Source organism: Trachinotus anak, unplaced genomic scaffold, assembly GCF_046630095.1.
Source record: "Trachinotus anak isolate AG129_WGS33_773 ecotype Australia unplaced genomic scaffold, CSIRO_AGI_Tana_v1 ptg000013l, whole genome shotgun sequence".
In the NCBI taxonomy this organism is placed as follows: domain Eukaryota; kingdom Metazoa; phylum Chordata; class Actinopteri; order Carangiformes; family Carangidae; genus Trachinotus; species Trachinotus anak.
Window position 1 is genome coordinate 12,064,814 of NW_027273864.1, and position 15,867 is coordinate 12,080,680.

A 15,867-nucleotide genomic window follows, 5' to 3' on the forward strand; every position below is an offset into this window, starting at 1 on the left:
GTTTATCTGAACAGACAAAACAAGAGCACAAGACATTATTATTTTTACTCAAAGGCTGAATTAAATCAACAGAGTCAGTGCTGTGGTCTGTGGCATATGACCTTAACCTCATTGTGAAGCAGCCAACACAATCCATTTAACAGCCCCTCTAACTCAGAAGTCTCTGTCTAATTATGTAATAGGATCAAATTGTGGCTTGGGGTATAATAGAATATATTACTGTAGACTCTGAAACTCAGCCTCCTCCAGGATTGCTGCTGCAAGCTGTTCCGCTCTGACCCCGTGTTAAAATGCATACGCCATAGTGTGTTTCTTGGGGCAATATGTGAAGCAATTTGTTTATAATTACTAGACACTAGTTTAGTGGTTCCCAATTGCTTGATGAATATCTTTATATACCTTCTAAGTTTATGTGTGCGTTTTACTTGTTTGTCGATGTGCTTATGCAACTGTTGTGGCAGTGCTATGTTTCTCTCCATGTGGTGTTGGCAAGCATTAACACATTTTTACCCACTGGTGTAAAGTTGTTACAGATAGTGAGGAAGATGTAATGTATGTGGGAACTTTCTCTTTATTTTTGCAATTGCTATTTCTCATCTACAGCTCCTATTCCACTCTCAGCCAGCAACAGATGGGTATCTGTCTTTGAACTGCCACTCCCAGCCTTTCTGTGTTTTTTAATGGCCACAACAGTGTGTGGCTGGTATTGTTTTCACCCTGTGAGTCTGTGTGTGAGTCATCATGGCAAAATGTTGTCCTGGAGACACCTACTATTGCAGGAACTACCACAGAGGTAGTTCTGAGTATATTGGAAAGTGTTTATATGGCTGTGGGCAGATTTTTGTGAACTCGATAGCATTACAAGATGCTGGTGTATAGGTGTACAGTTAATATCAAAATGAAGGCTGAGTTTGAAGATTGATGTGGTCCAACCCATGAGTACTGGGTTGGGCATTGTGGCTAGTGTGATCCCATCGCAAGACAGTCTATAGTTTTTATTTCTTTGTGCATGCAGGTAGCATTTCTCAACCTTCTCTGGACTATAGATTCCACCTGACACATGTCTGCTGACCTCAGTAATTAGGTTGTCCACATGGAGGGAGCTCCAGATAGACAATATACTGTATTTACATAATATATGTACATAATGTACATGGACTGCACTTATAAAGCAGTTTTCTAATCTTCTCAACCACTCAGAGTGCTTTACAAACCATTCCATATTCGCACACACACATTGCACCATCAAGGTGCAATTTGGGGTTCATTGTCTTGGCCAAGGACACTTCGATGCAGAGGACCACTGTCCTCCTGATTAGTGGCCCTGCTCTACCTCTTGAGCCACAGCTGTTCACAACAGTGAAATCACTGGGAGAGGGGGAGTGGTCACATGTCATAAGACCAATACCACTGTACCTCAGTGTAAATTGGGTGAATTTCGCTTTTTAATGAATATTGAAATGAAACTTGAAGACAGTCATCAGGGAAAATGTTGTGCAGTTCTCAGGTCTGTACACTGAGAGTGTAACGTAACAAGGCAAACTGTCCCATGTATGCTCATATGTTAAAAAGAAAAGCTTTTTGACATCATTGAAATGTAGATAATATTTTATTGTTTTGAAAGCTTAGAAAAAGTAATTAACTGCATCTAGTCCTACACGTAAGTTAACAACACTGAACATGATCACTGGTCCCCAGATGTGCCTCAGCCTGCCTGCTGAGATCGCATGTCCGTAAAATAACGAATGGACAAAATTGACAAAAGCATTGTGTCATGAATGACATGAATCCACAGTTTCATCCTGTCTGCTGTCTACATTATTGTCTGTGAGGCAGCACTGTAATTAAACATTTGTTTCTGTCCATGTGTATCCATGTGTGCCAACAGTTTAGCTTCTCTTTTGCTAAATAGATAGTACCAGCAGGAGACCGTGTCATTTCAAATAGTTGTTTTTATGTTGTATTGTGAGTTACTGAGTCATGCTGTCTTTAAATACACTCTTTTGTTTATTCCAAGCAATGTGTTATATCTGCACTAGATTATATGGTACACAGTAAATAATAGCCTTTTCGATAATGTCACTCACAATATTTAAATTGCACTTGGCTTGGACTTTTGTACAGTAAGAAGCACTACACAACAGCTTTGTTTCAAGATGAAATTACCTTTAGTAATATAATTCAGATTTCTTTTGTTTTGGTCAGAAAGCTGAAGAGTTTTACATGCTTTTATTTAAGCGTGTGGATCCTCTGTTTGGTAAAACAAATATGTCTAAAATAATAAAGAAACATATTCTATAACTGACTGCTTATACAAAGTAGAAAGACAGAAAGTGAACAGACTAAATCACTACACTGCTGAAAACATGCAGAGCAAACAAAGTAGTATGTGTGATACCTGACGGAAACAATATTGGAAAGGAACTTAATTTGCTGTTATGTTGATTAAAGGCTAATCTCAAAATGCAACATTTTGGAATTAAATAACAGTTAATTACAAAAGCAAATAAAACACAACAGGGAAAAGACAAATGTAATACAAGTGATCTTCCTGTGCATGTGTTCAACTGTTCAGAACTAATTTAATATGCAGTTAGAAGAGAAACAACAACAGCAAAACCCAAAGTGTAGGCATAATAGAAGTTTGATGAAGCCTCATGTAAAATCCAAATTGCTTTTTGGATGTTTGCTCTGCATTTTAAGACACTGATAGTATTTGGGCTGATTATATTTAAAATCTTGCCTCGGCAGTGCAGTGGTGCTTCATCACAGACATTCACTCTGTTTTATCATTTTTTCTTTCATTTGGTGCAAAAAATGACACACCCGAAAATAAAAAATAAAATATAAAGCATGATGTCTGTTTAGAAGCTATTTGTTAGGTGTTTTTGTCAGTGTGTTACAATGTGTTCCTCACAGCAGACGTGTGGTTCTGAAGGCAGTTACAGCTGAATACAATTAAACCCTTACAAAAAAATAGCAGAAAATGGTGCCGTTCAAGTTGGAGGGCTGTAGGTGTGTGAATTTTTTATGATGGTAAAATAAAACAAGCTGGTGCGTAACATTTGTGTGTACGCAAATGTCATATGGAGATGAAATCTGAAACGAGTCTTAAATGAACCCTTTCACTTACAGAGTGTACATTGTAGATGCTCTGTAATTTGAAATGAAGACAGTTGTATCACTTCTGACACTTGTAGCTTTTGTTTGTTATTTCTCTCCTGTTGCTTTTTTAATAGAGACTCATGTCAGTGTGATTATCTTAGTAAACATAAGACGAATAATACCACTCTCAGTTCATGAATCATGTTTGAAGCCACTGTAAAAACACTCACAGACAACATGAGCTTAGAGTAACTACAGTGCTGAGTCTAAATACAGTATTGGTGGGTCTCAAGCCATACTTCTACTTCCTACATGTATAAGTTTCCTTGAGGAAATATGCTGTTTTACTGATGATAATTTACATCCTTTAAAAAAATGAAACAATAAACATCTATGTTTTTATGCTGCTATTTTAAGAATGCAATAACCCAGAGGACTCACATACAAAAGTGCTCTAAAATCAATGGATTATTATTTTATGTAAGAACCCAATATGTAGTATCTTTCTCTCTCTCTGACTCTTCATGTCTCTCTGGTTTCGTTCCACAGCAAATCCCTAACGCCCACAAGGATTGGGTGTGCGCTCTGGCGTACGTCCCAGGCCGGCCCATGCTGCTGAGCGCCTGTCGGGGTGGCATGTTGAAGGTGTGGAACGTAGACAACTTCACCCCCATAGGAGAGATCAGAGGTCATGACAGCCCCATTAACGCCATATGTACCAACTCAAGACAGATCTTCACAGCGTCCAGGTAAACAACAACAAAAAAAAAAGTTGCATTGTTCCACCATCATTAATCTAAAAATGTTTCCTTTCACAATACTGTAAGGTAGAAGTGTTTATAGAAGTATCAAATTTCTCTATCTGTGCAGCACACTATTGATGTAACGAAGGGATTAATGGGAAAAGGCTCAGCTCTTTGGAAGATTATTACCTATTATTAAAAGACAACTTTTATGTCTGAATAAATGCTTTTCATTCTAAATTATTATTATTAATTACAACAAATTGGTGTTATGATAGTGTGAGCTGTTTGAAGCACTATCAACCTTAAGCTGAGTAACACACAAGCATTTAAAAACAAGACCAAAAATAAATGAACCCTACTAACAAGTGTTGCCTGTGTAGCTAAACCCTCGTGTGGTCGTGTATTCCCCTGTGCTGTAGAGCTCCGCTGTGAAACTATTAAAAACACATCAGTAAGATACAGCTTTGCAGTGGCTGACATTTTCTACCATTGCAATAAACATGGGCACTACAGTTTATTTTAAGTCAACCCCACACACTCACAGTTCTGTCTAGAACACTAAATGTGTGTTAATCTGCTACTGAAAATAGTTCCCCATTAAGTGCACTACTTACTCCCTAGTAAAGTTTTGCTGAGTTACTTTAAAAAACAAAACAGAATTTTTGACCAATTTTAAAGACTCATATCTTTAGGAATGAATGGGCTTGAGGCTGAGTGGGTGTTAGGTGTAAAGTACAGCGAGATGGACGATCATGGTGGATTTTGTGCAGTTTGCTGACAATAACACAAATACAGAATTGTGTCAGCCTTAACAGAAGGGTGGCTCGTAGGATTCGGAGGTTGAGAACGCAGAACAAACCCATAAAGAGGGTCTGCCTTTTACCAAATATAAAAAATATACACTATGATGCATGTTTGCTTCATCTCATGCATTCATCTGCAGGTGTGTGTCGGCCTTGTGTAGCTCAGAGAGGGTCATTGTGTTTTCCTCGAATTCTGTCCTTTGCTGAGCTCTTAGCTGCATCAGACTGAGTTAATGCTTGTTTGTGTCTGTCTGAGTGGAACATACTGCCGTCTCTTTAGTCTGTCTGTGTTCACTTTTCTCCTCAATTAACTAGTGGGCTTTCACTGAAGTTGATTAACTTTCTATGCCCTCTTCTTTCTGTCTCTTCTTACCACTCTCTTTTTTTCATCACACCTTCAATCTTAATCATCACTGGCCATTTTTTCCATTTTTCTATCTTCTTTTCTGTGGACAAATATTTCCTCATGTTTGGTCTCTCGAACTCTACCTTCGACCTTCTCCTCCTGCTCTTCACACTTACCTTCTTCCTCCTCTCCCACTCCCTCCTCCCCCTTCCTCTTGTCGACCGCAGTGACTGCAGGGTGAAGTTGTGGAGCTATGTGCCAGGCTTGACCCCGTGTCTTCCTCGACGGGTCCTGGCCATCAAGGGCCGGGCCACCAGCCTCCCGTGATTGCCTCTTCTCCGCTCACCAACCCTCCCCTCCTCTGGTACTCTCTTAAACTAATTTCCACCTACTTTTCTTTTCCCTTTCTATCGTATTTCTTTACCTGGTTGGTGCCTACACTTTTCTGTTTGCCCCTGCTCTGTTTCTGTCCTCTTTTTCATTTTTGCTCCAATTCTACTATCATTCTTGTTGTTTTTTTCCCCTTTCATCATGATTACTGGTTCAACTGCAGACCACTGCCTCTGCCAGACAAACAGCTTCTCATTGACTGAACAAATGATTCCCAGTTCTGCTCAGAATAACTTGTAGTTTTCTTGCTTGTGCAGATCTAATTTGTCCGCTGCACCTATTGCTCTACTTAAAATAACATGGTTATTTTCTTTCTTGCTCAGAGTTAGATGAGAAAAGCCATACCACTTTCACATTTGTTTGTTCATTACATGGCTACAGCCAGTTGGCAGTTAGCTTAGCTTAAAGCAAGGAAACAAGAGGTAACGGCTAGCTAGCCTGTCTTGTACAACTGCAACTTGTTGTTTTTACACCTATTTTTTTTGTAGGTATGAATAAAAAGAGATAAGAACATCATTAGTGAGGTGATGCTGGTTGATTGATTTCCGTTACCTTTGGTCAGTCTTCTGTTTTCTGTCTCTGTGTAAGCTAACTGCCTGCTGGCCTTAGCTTCATATGTTCTACAAACATGAGAGTGGTAACAATGCTCTCATCTAACTCAAAGCAAGAAAGCCAATAAGCATCATTTTCAAAATGTCAAGCTATTTTTCAAAACGCCTTCAGCATGCCTTTCAGACAGAATCCGCTCAATTGACATTTAACATCTAACATCCACCAAAGTGCAAAGCTACCTTCTTAAGCTAGTGTTAATGAAAAAAGTGATGTAGTGCCTAACTGATCAGTCCAAGATGTTATGACCAGTGATGTGGGAATGTGCAAGAAAGTGAAAATTAAATTGCCCGATCAGTTGGGAGTAGAGTTGTGGGCACACTGATTAGATTTACTTGTTGCAGAATCACGAATCATACTGCAATTTTCTGAGGTTGGAGGGGTGTTTTTTTCCCTGACACTGGTGAGAAGGTCTTTATTGAAGTGTGTGTGGGCATGTGTGTGTGTGTGTGTGTGTGTGTGTGTGTGTGTGTGTGTGTGTGTGTGTGTGTGTGTGTGTGTGTGTGTGTGTGTGTGCGTGCGTGCGTGCGTGTGCCTGTGTGTGTGAAGTGTACTTTGAAGTCATTGTCTTTGTGTTGTGTCTGATGCACAATGGGTTGTTTTGAAAAGGAAGACTGCCTGACTGATGTTCTCTTATTTTCTCCCTTTGTTGTGTTGTTATGTTCTCCTTGCTTTCCTTTGCCCCCCCCATCACCCCCACCCCCACCCCCTCTCCCTCTCCTTCCCTCTCTAGTGACAAGACAGTGAAGATCTGGCTGTCAAAGGTGTGGAGGAAGAGGTGACAACTGAAATTGGCTGTGGTTCCTTTGTCAACTGCCTTGCTGCAACTTCAGCCACTGATCTGTGACCTGCTCAGTTTCAGTTATGGGATGCAACTTTGAAATCACAGTTTCCAAGGCAATCAAGGTGTTTTTTTGTCACAATGCAAAGTGATAAAGCTGAGGTGGAATATTTTTTCAAATGCAAAAGGACTTTTTTCTGCTCAGATTTTTTTTTAACTGTCAATTTGAACGTGCCATTCAGGTGTGATGCTACTTGGACAAGATAAACTACATCTTCCCAGCCATACACCAGGCAGAACAATGTCTCCTGAGGTGAACACTACCACGGTCTGGTATAAAAAGGAAAAGAAAAAAGTGTCCTTCTGTTCTTTCAGCGAGGATTTCAGAAACCTTGTGGAACAGTGAGAGATGAATTTGCTCAGAGACTCGTGTATTCATGTATCTATTGTCTGAAAGTCCAGACACGGTCCAAATATAAATCCCAGAGCGATGCTCCCTAACAAATGGAACTTCTGTTCTTCATTCAAGACTGTTTGTGCTCATTAGTGTTGTGGTTGTTGTGATACTCAACATATTGGACAGTTATACTATGTGTTCATCACAGTGGATGATCAGGAGACTGTTGCTGATCTTGGGTTAGACATCACTGGAAAATTACACAAAACACCATCACTTTACAGTATATCACTGAAACTGAACTGCATTCAACAAGTAGTGTTTTATTTTTATTTTAATGATTTTTATTAATTTATTATTTTCCCTACCTCAGTTGTTTTGGACTTTGGTGTGAGGTGGGAGGGAACATTTTTACGGGTCTCCATGCACAAACATTTGGTGCTTGACATTTGGAAGTCTTCATTTGATGCCTGGCTCTTCATCTCTGTGTGGATGTGTCCTCTGTGGCCCTCTGGCTATCAGACTGTCTAGCTGCTGATCTTGCAAACAGCAAAGCACACGTCCAGTAGCACAAGTAAAGGTATCAAGGGCCCCTGGAGGATCTCACCAGAGGATCTGTATCTGTATCTGCTCTGCAAAGTGCTAACTACAGCGAAAATACAGAAAAGAGACTCCACTGCTGACGCACATGACACAAACAGTAAACGCCTGTAGTACACACACCTTGGACATTTGTGAGTTAGGTACTCCATTGAGGCCAAAGTGTCAGATCATTATCTTAACCATCTTATGGCCCAATTCTGCCATTTTTCCTCCACACAAATGTTAATAGGAAACCTTCCAGTTTCCCCCTGCCTGCTTTCAGCGCCACTCTGATCTTGAAGATTAGTGACAGTGTCAGACTGACCAGCCTTACTGAAGAGTCCACTTCCTTCCCAGCTACTGAATTTCTCCAGAAAGCCAATTTAATTAGAGGTCTTGCAGCTCTACCGGCTGCTTTTCAGGCGGGATTACTTGGGTGAAAGTAGGTCATAACTGAGAGGGATTTCTTATTAAAATCCCAGTTTTCTTCCACCCACTATTTGCTGCTACATTTGAAGACAGGAAGAAACTTCCTGTACCCATGCACTGATGTACAAATCTGTTTATATGGCAGATTATGTGTGTGGGCATATGCACAAACTGTGGACACACACAAACGTAATATTTCGAGGGATGTTTCGGTTTTAAGTCTTGCCTGAGAGGTCTTGGCATCTCTCACTGTGTTGATTTTGTGTCTTTTTAATGAAACAAATTCAGCACGGCAGCACTCCACTGACACACACATATGCACATACATACTGACTTTTGGACCCTACTGTACATACACTCATCTATGGGCAACAGTAATAGCCCAGGTCTTCTAAGTCAGTTCAGTTATCTTTTTGTTGTATGATGCTTCTGAGTACAGATTCACATCACTTTCAGTTTGTGAACTTGGGCTTTTTCTGTATCTCTCAAAATGACAAACAGCATATAAGCCTATAAGCTTGTCATACAGATGTCTTACAACTGTGTAAAAACCCACCTCATATCTGTTAGTACCACAATATCATATCAAGTTTTGTTCGGCTCTGAAATCTCACTCCCTCTGCAGAAAAAAAGAACAGTTTCATGCACTTTTCCTTGTAAAAGACCCAGAAACAATTGTAGTTTAATGAAACAAAGCTTGGATCATAAAACATCAGTCATACTGCTGGTGCTGAAGTAAGTTAATACTTTCAATACACTGCAAATTCTTCTCCAATAAGTAAGTATGCACTGCTGATGTTTGACGTATCCAACATGAGTTTGAAGCTGCTTACAATTTCCAAAAGCAATGATGTGGGTTCTGGTTTTATATTGGGGGAATGCAAATGTGTGGATGGGGGGTGATTTGTTCAAGTGTTCTTGGTTTTAATATTTTGCTACGCTTAGAAACTCAGGTAAAAGTTGAAGGATAATATTAGTCATAGTTAAGTCATTACTTGACCCTGTGAAGTTGGTAGCTCTTTTGAATCGACCAAATGCCTTGTTTGAGACATTTTTTTACTTTGAGAAAAAAGGTACTATCAGAGGTGTGTCAGCCCCTTTTGTAAAATACTCATTTCCATATTTTGCTTTTGCATTTGACTCCCTTTACTTATTATATATGTGCTGTGCTTTTCTGTACAAAATATACACATCTTAAATTACTATCTTCCCAATCTGGCCAAAGGTGAAAGTATTGCAACTCTGAGAAGATGTGCACTGATTTTTGACTGCAATTACTTGTTTATATAATATGTATAAAATATGTTATTTGTATAGTAGTTTGGGTGGAGTGGGTGGTGCAAAATGTGGTCAGTAGGGAAATTAACCTGCATAACATAATGGGTTGTATACTTTGACCTCAAGTCAAACTCCACTGGGCCCGTCACTGTACACTCTGTATTTATCTGTGCCAATTAGCCCAACTGACCCTGCTCACCAGCTTGGTGGTGTGTTTCATGTGATAACAATGCTAACACAGCCTTTATTGCTGTTTTTTTTCCACTCATCGATACTCTTACTTGTTGCTAGAGAAGATCTTGTAGTACTGTAGCTTTAGGCACTTGCTTATGTGCCCCCGTGCTTGTACATTTGCTGAAGGATGCATGATCTTAGTGGTGCTCATCGGTTGATTGGACACCTCGAAACATAGCACTTCAGTGGACAATACATTCCTCCTTTTATTGTCAGTCTTAATGTTTAATACCTGAGTAGATTTAGTATCAAAATCTCTGAAAGAGCAGGTCGTTTGTTGGTATCCTGAGATGTTGACACTCAGTGTATTATGCATAAAATGTGTCACAAAAATTTGGAGGGTTTCACAAAAGCTTCTTCCCTGGATAATTTAAGGGAAGCCCTGTTATTACCTGGCCTTGGATCAGCCCCACCCAAAGTTACCCTAAACAGTGAGGCTTGGATTTCAGCCGATGTCAGCACCACTTCATGACTCAATTAAGTGTAAATACATTTTTTTAATATTACAGAGCAGATGCAGTTGAGGTTAACTGACTTCTTTCTCCTCAGCTGGCCTCAGTGTGATCTCCGCAAGTTAGGATTTACAAGCACTTTGGATAAGGAACATTGCTGTGAATACTCTACAAGCTATTTTCCCGATATGTATTAAGCCTAGTTTTAGACTTAGTTTACAAAGACTGAATTCATGAGTCCCAAACAAGGCTGAAACCACTGAAATTGTACTCAAAAGAACACATCTGTTGAGATCCACAGTAGGTTTAGAAATCAGTGATATTAATGTTTGTGCCGATGCAATATGTAAGATAACAGTTGAGATGTAGACAGTTCCCAGTATGTCCCTGCCTTTAAAGTCCCCTTTTTTCATAGCAAATGTTACATGACAATGAAAATTTTCACTTTGACCGAGCAGCTTGCAAACCTTTGTGGATGCTCATGAGAGAACTCCATCCTTATTTCCCTGGCTGTCCACTGGCATTCAGGCATTTGTCTTGATATTACTGACAACAAACAGGCCATATTATTCTATGAAAGATGCAATCAGACACAGGATGATGAAAACTAACCTTAATTCATTTTTCCTGCATCAGGCAACTGGAGAAAGAGCATACCTGATTAAATATCATTTCAGAAAGGGATTGAGCATGTAGTGAGTATTGTTTGATCAATACCCTCCTCCAATTTCTGTAGCCAAGTGTTTGGAAAAAAGCCGGTAGCTCCTGTGAGCATCTGGTTTAAACTTGACCAAAGCTAAAAATCCCTTGAACGGCTGATTGCTCTCACAGTCTTGAAGCCACTATGAATATAATTGAAAATGTCTAACTTTGGTGTCCCCAAATGATAGTTTAAAAAAAATAAAAATAAAAGACCCTGTGGGAAACAGTGCATAAAGCCCCACCCATGGGTCTCACCTGGGGACACAAAATGAACTGACTGTTTGCTAAAACCTGCCTCTCTTAGTTATTGTTGCTTGTCATTTTTTTCTGTTTTTCGATGATAGCGTTGGCACATTTCTCTTAAAATTCACAATATTTATTGTGTGTCTACATTTGCAGCTCAGATAAACAGAGTAATTCATCCATTCCTAACACTGTGTCTTTGGTTTTGTGAAGGATAAATAAAAAAACCCCATCTTTCAAATGCTTTATCTTATCATATTAGAGCAATGTTCACATTGTTTGAGTATGTGGAGAGGTCCAAAGCTTCACAGCCCTGCTGTGCCTAATTACATTTGCTAAGATATGATTGGACAATCTCTATTTGGGGGGCAGGCTTTAGTGAATGGTCAGTTGGCTGAAAGCAAAACATAGACTGCCCCAATATTCACAGGCAAACAGGAAACTTAAAATACAGTGTACAGTGGTTTTAATCAGTCTGTCTGCTCATCAATACTGAACCACAGAACAGATTAGAGAGTCAAGCTGCCAGTCAAACTGATTGTGTGATTACTATCTTTACCACGTCCCCACCCAGCCCAGCCTGACCATGTGAAGACTACTAGGAAATAAAACCTGAGTAGTCAGCGTCTCAGCTTCAGCCTCGTGCCTCAGCCAACAGGCTTTACTGCCTTAAAGAAACAGAATGTGTATGTAGGACATTGATAATCATTCACTTAAAATCCTGAATCTGTAACAGATTTATTCGGGGGATTGTAGATTGTCCTACAGATTGTGGAGTTCTGTTCTCAGTCAGACGACGTCTCTGCTCAGTTTATCATTGTGGCTGAAAAGACTTTCAACTTTGCCTCAGGCTGCTGAGTGGATGAGATCGCATTTAGACACAATCATGAGGGCTGCTGATCAAGAGGGCACTTAACTGCTCTGCTGCTTGGCGGTGAATCGCTATCACACACCAACACACGTCTTCTCTGCAGCTGCTCAAGACGTTTTTCCTCCATGTATGTGCGTTATATTGAGCTCACGTACAGTAATACAGTTTGTGACACTGTCTGTGAAATATAAAGTGATGGGACATGAATGCAGGGTCAAAGGTCATTTGTGCCTTTAATTGCACAGACTACTCCCTCTTAAGAGTGTAAATGTGTGTACAGTTTTTTGTATATGACAATGTGCATGCAACCAAGCCATGTAAAATATGTTTTAACTGTAAATAATGTAAATACATATTTAATGAAGGATACAACATTCCCTCAAGAAAATAAATGCATTGAAAACAAATGTCTTTTTGCCTTCAGGTGTAATGAATATATTGAAATGCAATGACTCTGCAGATCTGATTTCATTGTTTACTGACCTTTTTCTTTTTTTTAATGTCATTTTTCAAGCATAAATTCTCAACATCCAGCCTCTCAAATCTGAGGATTTGTTGCTTTTCTCTGTACTGTATCATTGTGAATGAATATCTTTGGTTTTAAAACTGTTGGTTGCACAAAACAAGCAATTTGAAGTTGTCACCTTGAACTGTAGGAAAATCTGATGGGCATTTTTCACTATTTTTTTCACATTTTAACTGAGAAAATAATAATTAATAATAAATATAGTCTGAAAGTACAGTCCAATTTTGGAAGATAAACAAAAATCAAAGAAAGACTTTTTGACGCTTGATGACACTTATCTAACAACTATTATCTAAGAACATTTTTTTAATCAGATTGATTGAACTTTTTGAAGATTGAAGTATTTACCAAGCTGTCTGCAGATTACAGCACTTAGCTCTTGATTTCCTCTGTCTGACATTAAGATGAGAGCAGCCGAGAATGAAAATGATCTTCTACCTTACAGATGGACGAGGAGTTTATTGATCATTCAGGATAAACAGACAAACAGGTTCTAAGGGATCGGATGTAGACATGGGGGGATGTTTTTCAGCCAGATGCATTTCTTTCTACTTCAGGGCTGGAGATGCAGACTCAAAACTCATACATCTTCATTTCCTTTGCAAACTCTGATCATTAACTTGTGTCGGGCTGCACTTGTCCCAGCCACGACGGGAGACACAGGCACTGTGATGTACGATGGCCATTAATGCCTCAGAGGAGGAAAAACCATTTGAAGATGCCAGTCACAAACAAATAAAGATCTATAAACAAAACCTGTCACGTCCGAGCTGCACGTGCTCCATCTGCTCTCCTCACATGATAAACCCCTGAAATTTCATTTGAATGTTTTAGTCTGTTTCAGTGTCTGTTACACTACAGCGCTGCAGTAAGTCTGTTCTTACTTGCTGATCCATCAATCTCTTCCCTACTCTATCAATCACCCTGTAACTATAAAAAAAATCAATTTGAAATTCAGCCAAATTTCCTATGAGAATAGTAAATGCTGCATTTTCATCATTCTTATTGGTAAATAAACAAATTAATTTACCTCCAATCTCACAAGTATGGCGAGTGGGTTAGTCAGGCGCAGACAGAAATCTGTTGCTGAATACTGGAGGATGGATTGTCATGAAATTTAGTGCACACTGCAATAACTTTGGTGATCCCCTGACTTCTCTTCTTGTGCCAAAATCAGGTAGCAAAAGCTAGCATACATGTGAAACTGATTATGTTGAACCTGGTAAACATTACAGCGTGTCAGCATTGTCATAGACAGCAAAATGAAACTTCTGGCCCAACATATGTCTGGGCCCTCGGCCCAAGTCTGGCCCATATGCAACTGGGCTCAGCTATTATCCTTCGGTATTGTCTGACAGCCACACAATTTTCTCTGTGTGTGCCAGAATTGGTCCAGTTGTGGAATGTGTATGTAGAATTATTTTGTACATGGGCCAGATTCGAGCACTGGAACCGGACATATGCTCAACCAAGCATGCGGCCCACATATGAGCCGGATTTATTTTGCTATCTGGGGATCTCATGTTAGCAGGCTGATGTTAGCAGTTTTACAACCTCACAGAGGTGCTAGCTATGGATTCTCATGAAATATTCCCATATTTTATATTTAGAACCAAAGTATGTTTAAAGCTACTATAATCCACATTTTTTATATGAACAATAAATCAAATACTGTATGTATGTGACTGGTGATGCCATTGATGAAACCACTGACACTTGTTTCTCTTAGCTCTACAGAGCATTTTATTGTCTTTCAGCTCATTGTTTTTATTTCTTGGTCGCAGCTTCACTGTTATGATTCACTCTCACTGCTCTCATGACCATTGTTTCCACATGCAGGCAGCTGTTTTAAACAAAAAAAGATAAAACCCACTGAATACTAATATCTGCCCAGCATTAAATGACAGACAGGCAAAGTTAGCATCAAGCTGCTGAAGATAGTGTTGTGTAATTTAGTTAAGCTGCTAAACAGCCAGATATTTCCCTTAGGAGTTCATGGAGAGCAACACAGAGGTAGACAGAGCAAATATTGGACTTACATTCATCAGGTTGACACAAACAAAACCCCAAATGAATGCTAATGCTGCCCAGGCTGGATGTGTAAACAAACAACTATTTGCTAACAAGTTCACTGTAAAATGAAAAGATTATAATGTGGAAGGTAAAAACATACCCAAAGCAGAGTGGCAAGGGCAGTTAGTCATATACCTGCACTTCAGCCCATCATCTAATTTTTGATCATTGCCTCGAACTTGTTTAACCACAGTGAAGTCCTGGATAGAATTTATCCTGTAAGAATATTAGAGTGCAATTTTATTTTACTGATTATTACTGATAATGACTATTTCACTGATAATTGCAAACTTAAATGCAGACTTGAATGCAGAAAAGGATTTAGATGGATCTATACAGTCTGAGACCGATAGATAAAGAAAAACTGGCAGATGTAATTCAGCTACAAGGACTGACTGAAAGAAGAATCCAATAGATAAAGGCAATAAATAAAAATCACTGATGTAACATACTTCACACAGACTATATTGCCAAAAATATTCGCTCACCTGCTTTGACTCGCATATGAACTTAAGTGACATCCCATTCTTAAACCATAGGGTTTAATATGACGTCTGTCCACCCTTTGCAGCTATAACAGCTTCAACTCTTCTGGGAAGGCTATCCACAAGGTTCAGGAGTATGTTTATGGGAATTGGTGACCATTCTTCCAGAAGCGCATTTGTGAGGGCACACACTGATGTTGGACAAGAAGGCCTGGCTCTCAGTCTTCGCTCTAATCCAAAGGTGTTTTATCAGGTTGAGGTCAGGACTATGTGCAGGACAGTCAAGTTCATTCACACCACACTCTCTCATCCATCTCTTTATGGACCTTGCTTTCTGCACTGGTGCACAGTCATGTTGGAAGAGGAAGGGGTCATCTCCAAATTGTTCCCACAAAGTTGGGAACATGGAATTGTCCAAAATCTCTTGGTATGCTGAAGCATTCAGAGTTCCTTTCACTGGAAGTAAGGGGCCAGGCCCAGCTCCTGAAAAACAACCCCACACCATAACCCCCCCTCCACCAAACTTTACACTTGACACAATGTAGTCAGACAAGTACCGTTCTCCTGGCAACTGCCAAACCCAGACTCGTCCATCAGATTGCCAAATGAAGAGGTGCAATTCATCCCTTCAGAGAACACGTCTCCACTGCTCTAGAGACCAGTGGCGGCGTGCTTTACACCACTGCATCCGATGCTTTGCATTGCACTTGGTGATGTATGACTTGGATGCAGCTCCTCGGCCATGGAAACCCATTCCATGAAGCTCTCTACGCACTGTTCTTGAGCTAATCTGAAGGCCACATGAAGTTTGGAGG

General features: G+C 39.8%; 1 protein-coding gene across 9 annotated transcripts in view; it reads left to right on the forward strand.

Moving 5' to 3' along the window:
* The window catches only part of kif21b (kinesin family member 21B), a 62,572-nt gene extending 50,197 nt beyond the window's left edge, over positions 1 to 12,375 (forward strand). For 5 of the 9 annotated variants that reach the window (XM_071494002.1, XM_071494007.1, XM_071494004.1 and 2 more), the window contains 3 exons: positions 3,655 to 3,854; positions 5,228 to 5,364; positions 6,733 to 12,375. In XM_071494002.1, the coding sequence (XP_071350103.1) occupies positions 3,655 to 3,854; positions 5,228 to 5,327 (300 nt within the window). In that variant the 3' untranslated portion in view covers positions 5,328 to 5,364; positions 6,733 to 12,375. The remainder of the gene's footprint in view (positions 1 to 3,654; positions 3,855 to 5,227; positions 5,365 to 6,732) is intronic. The other 4 variants (XM_071494008.1, XM_071494009.1, XM_071494010.1 and 1 more) reach the window with 2 other exon arrangements.
* The last annotated feature ends 3,492 nt before the right edge of the window (positions 12,376 to 15,867 follow it).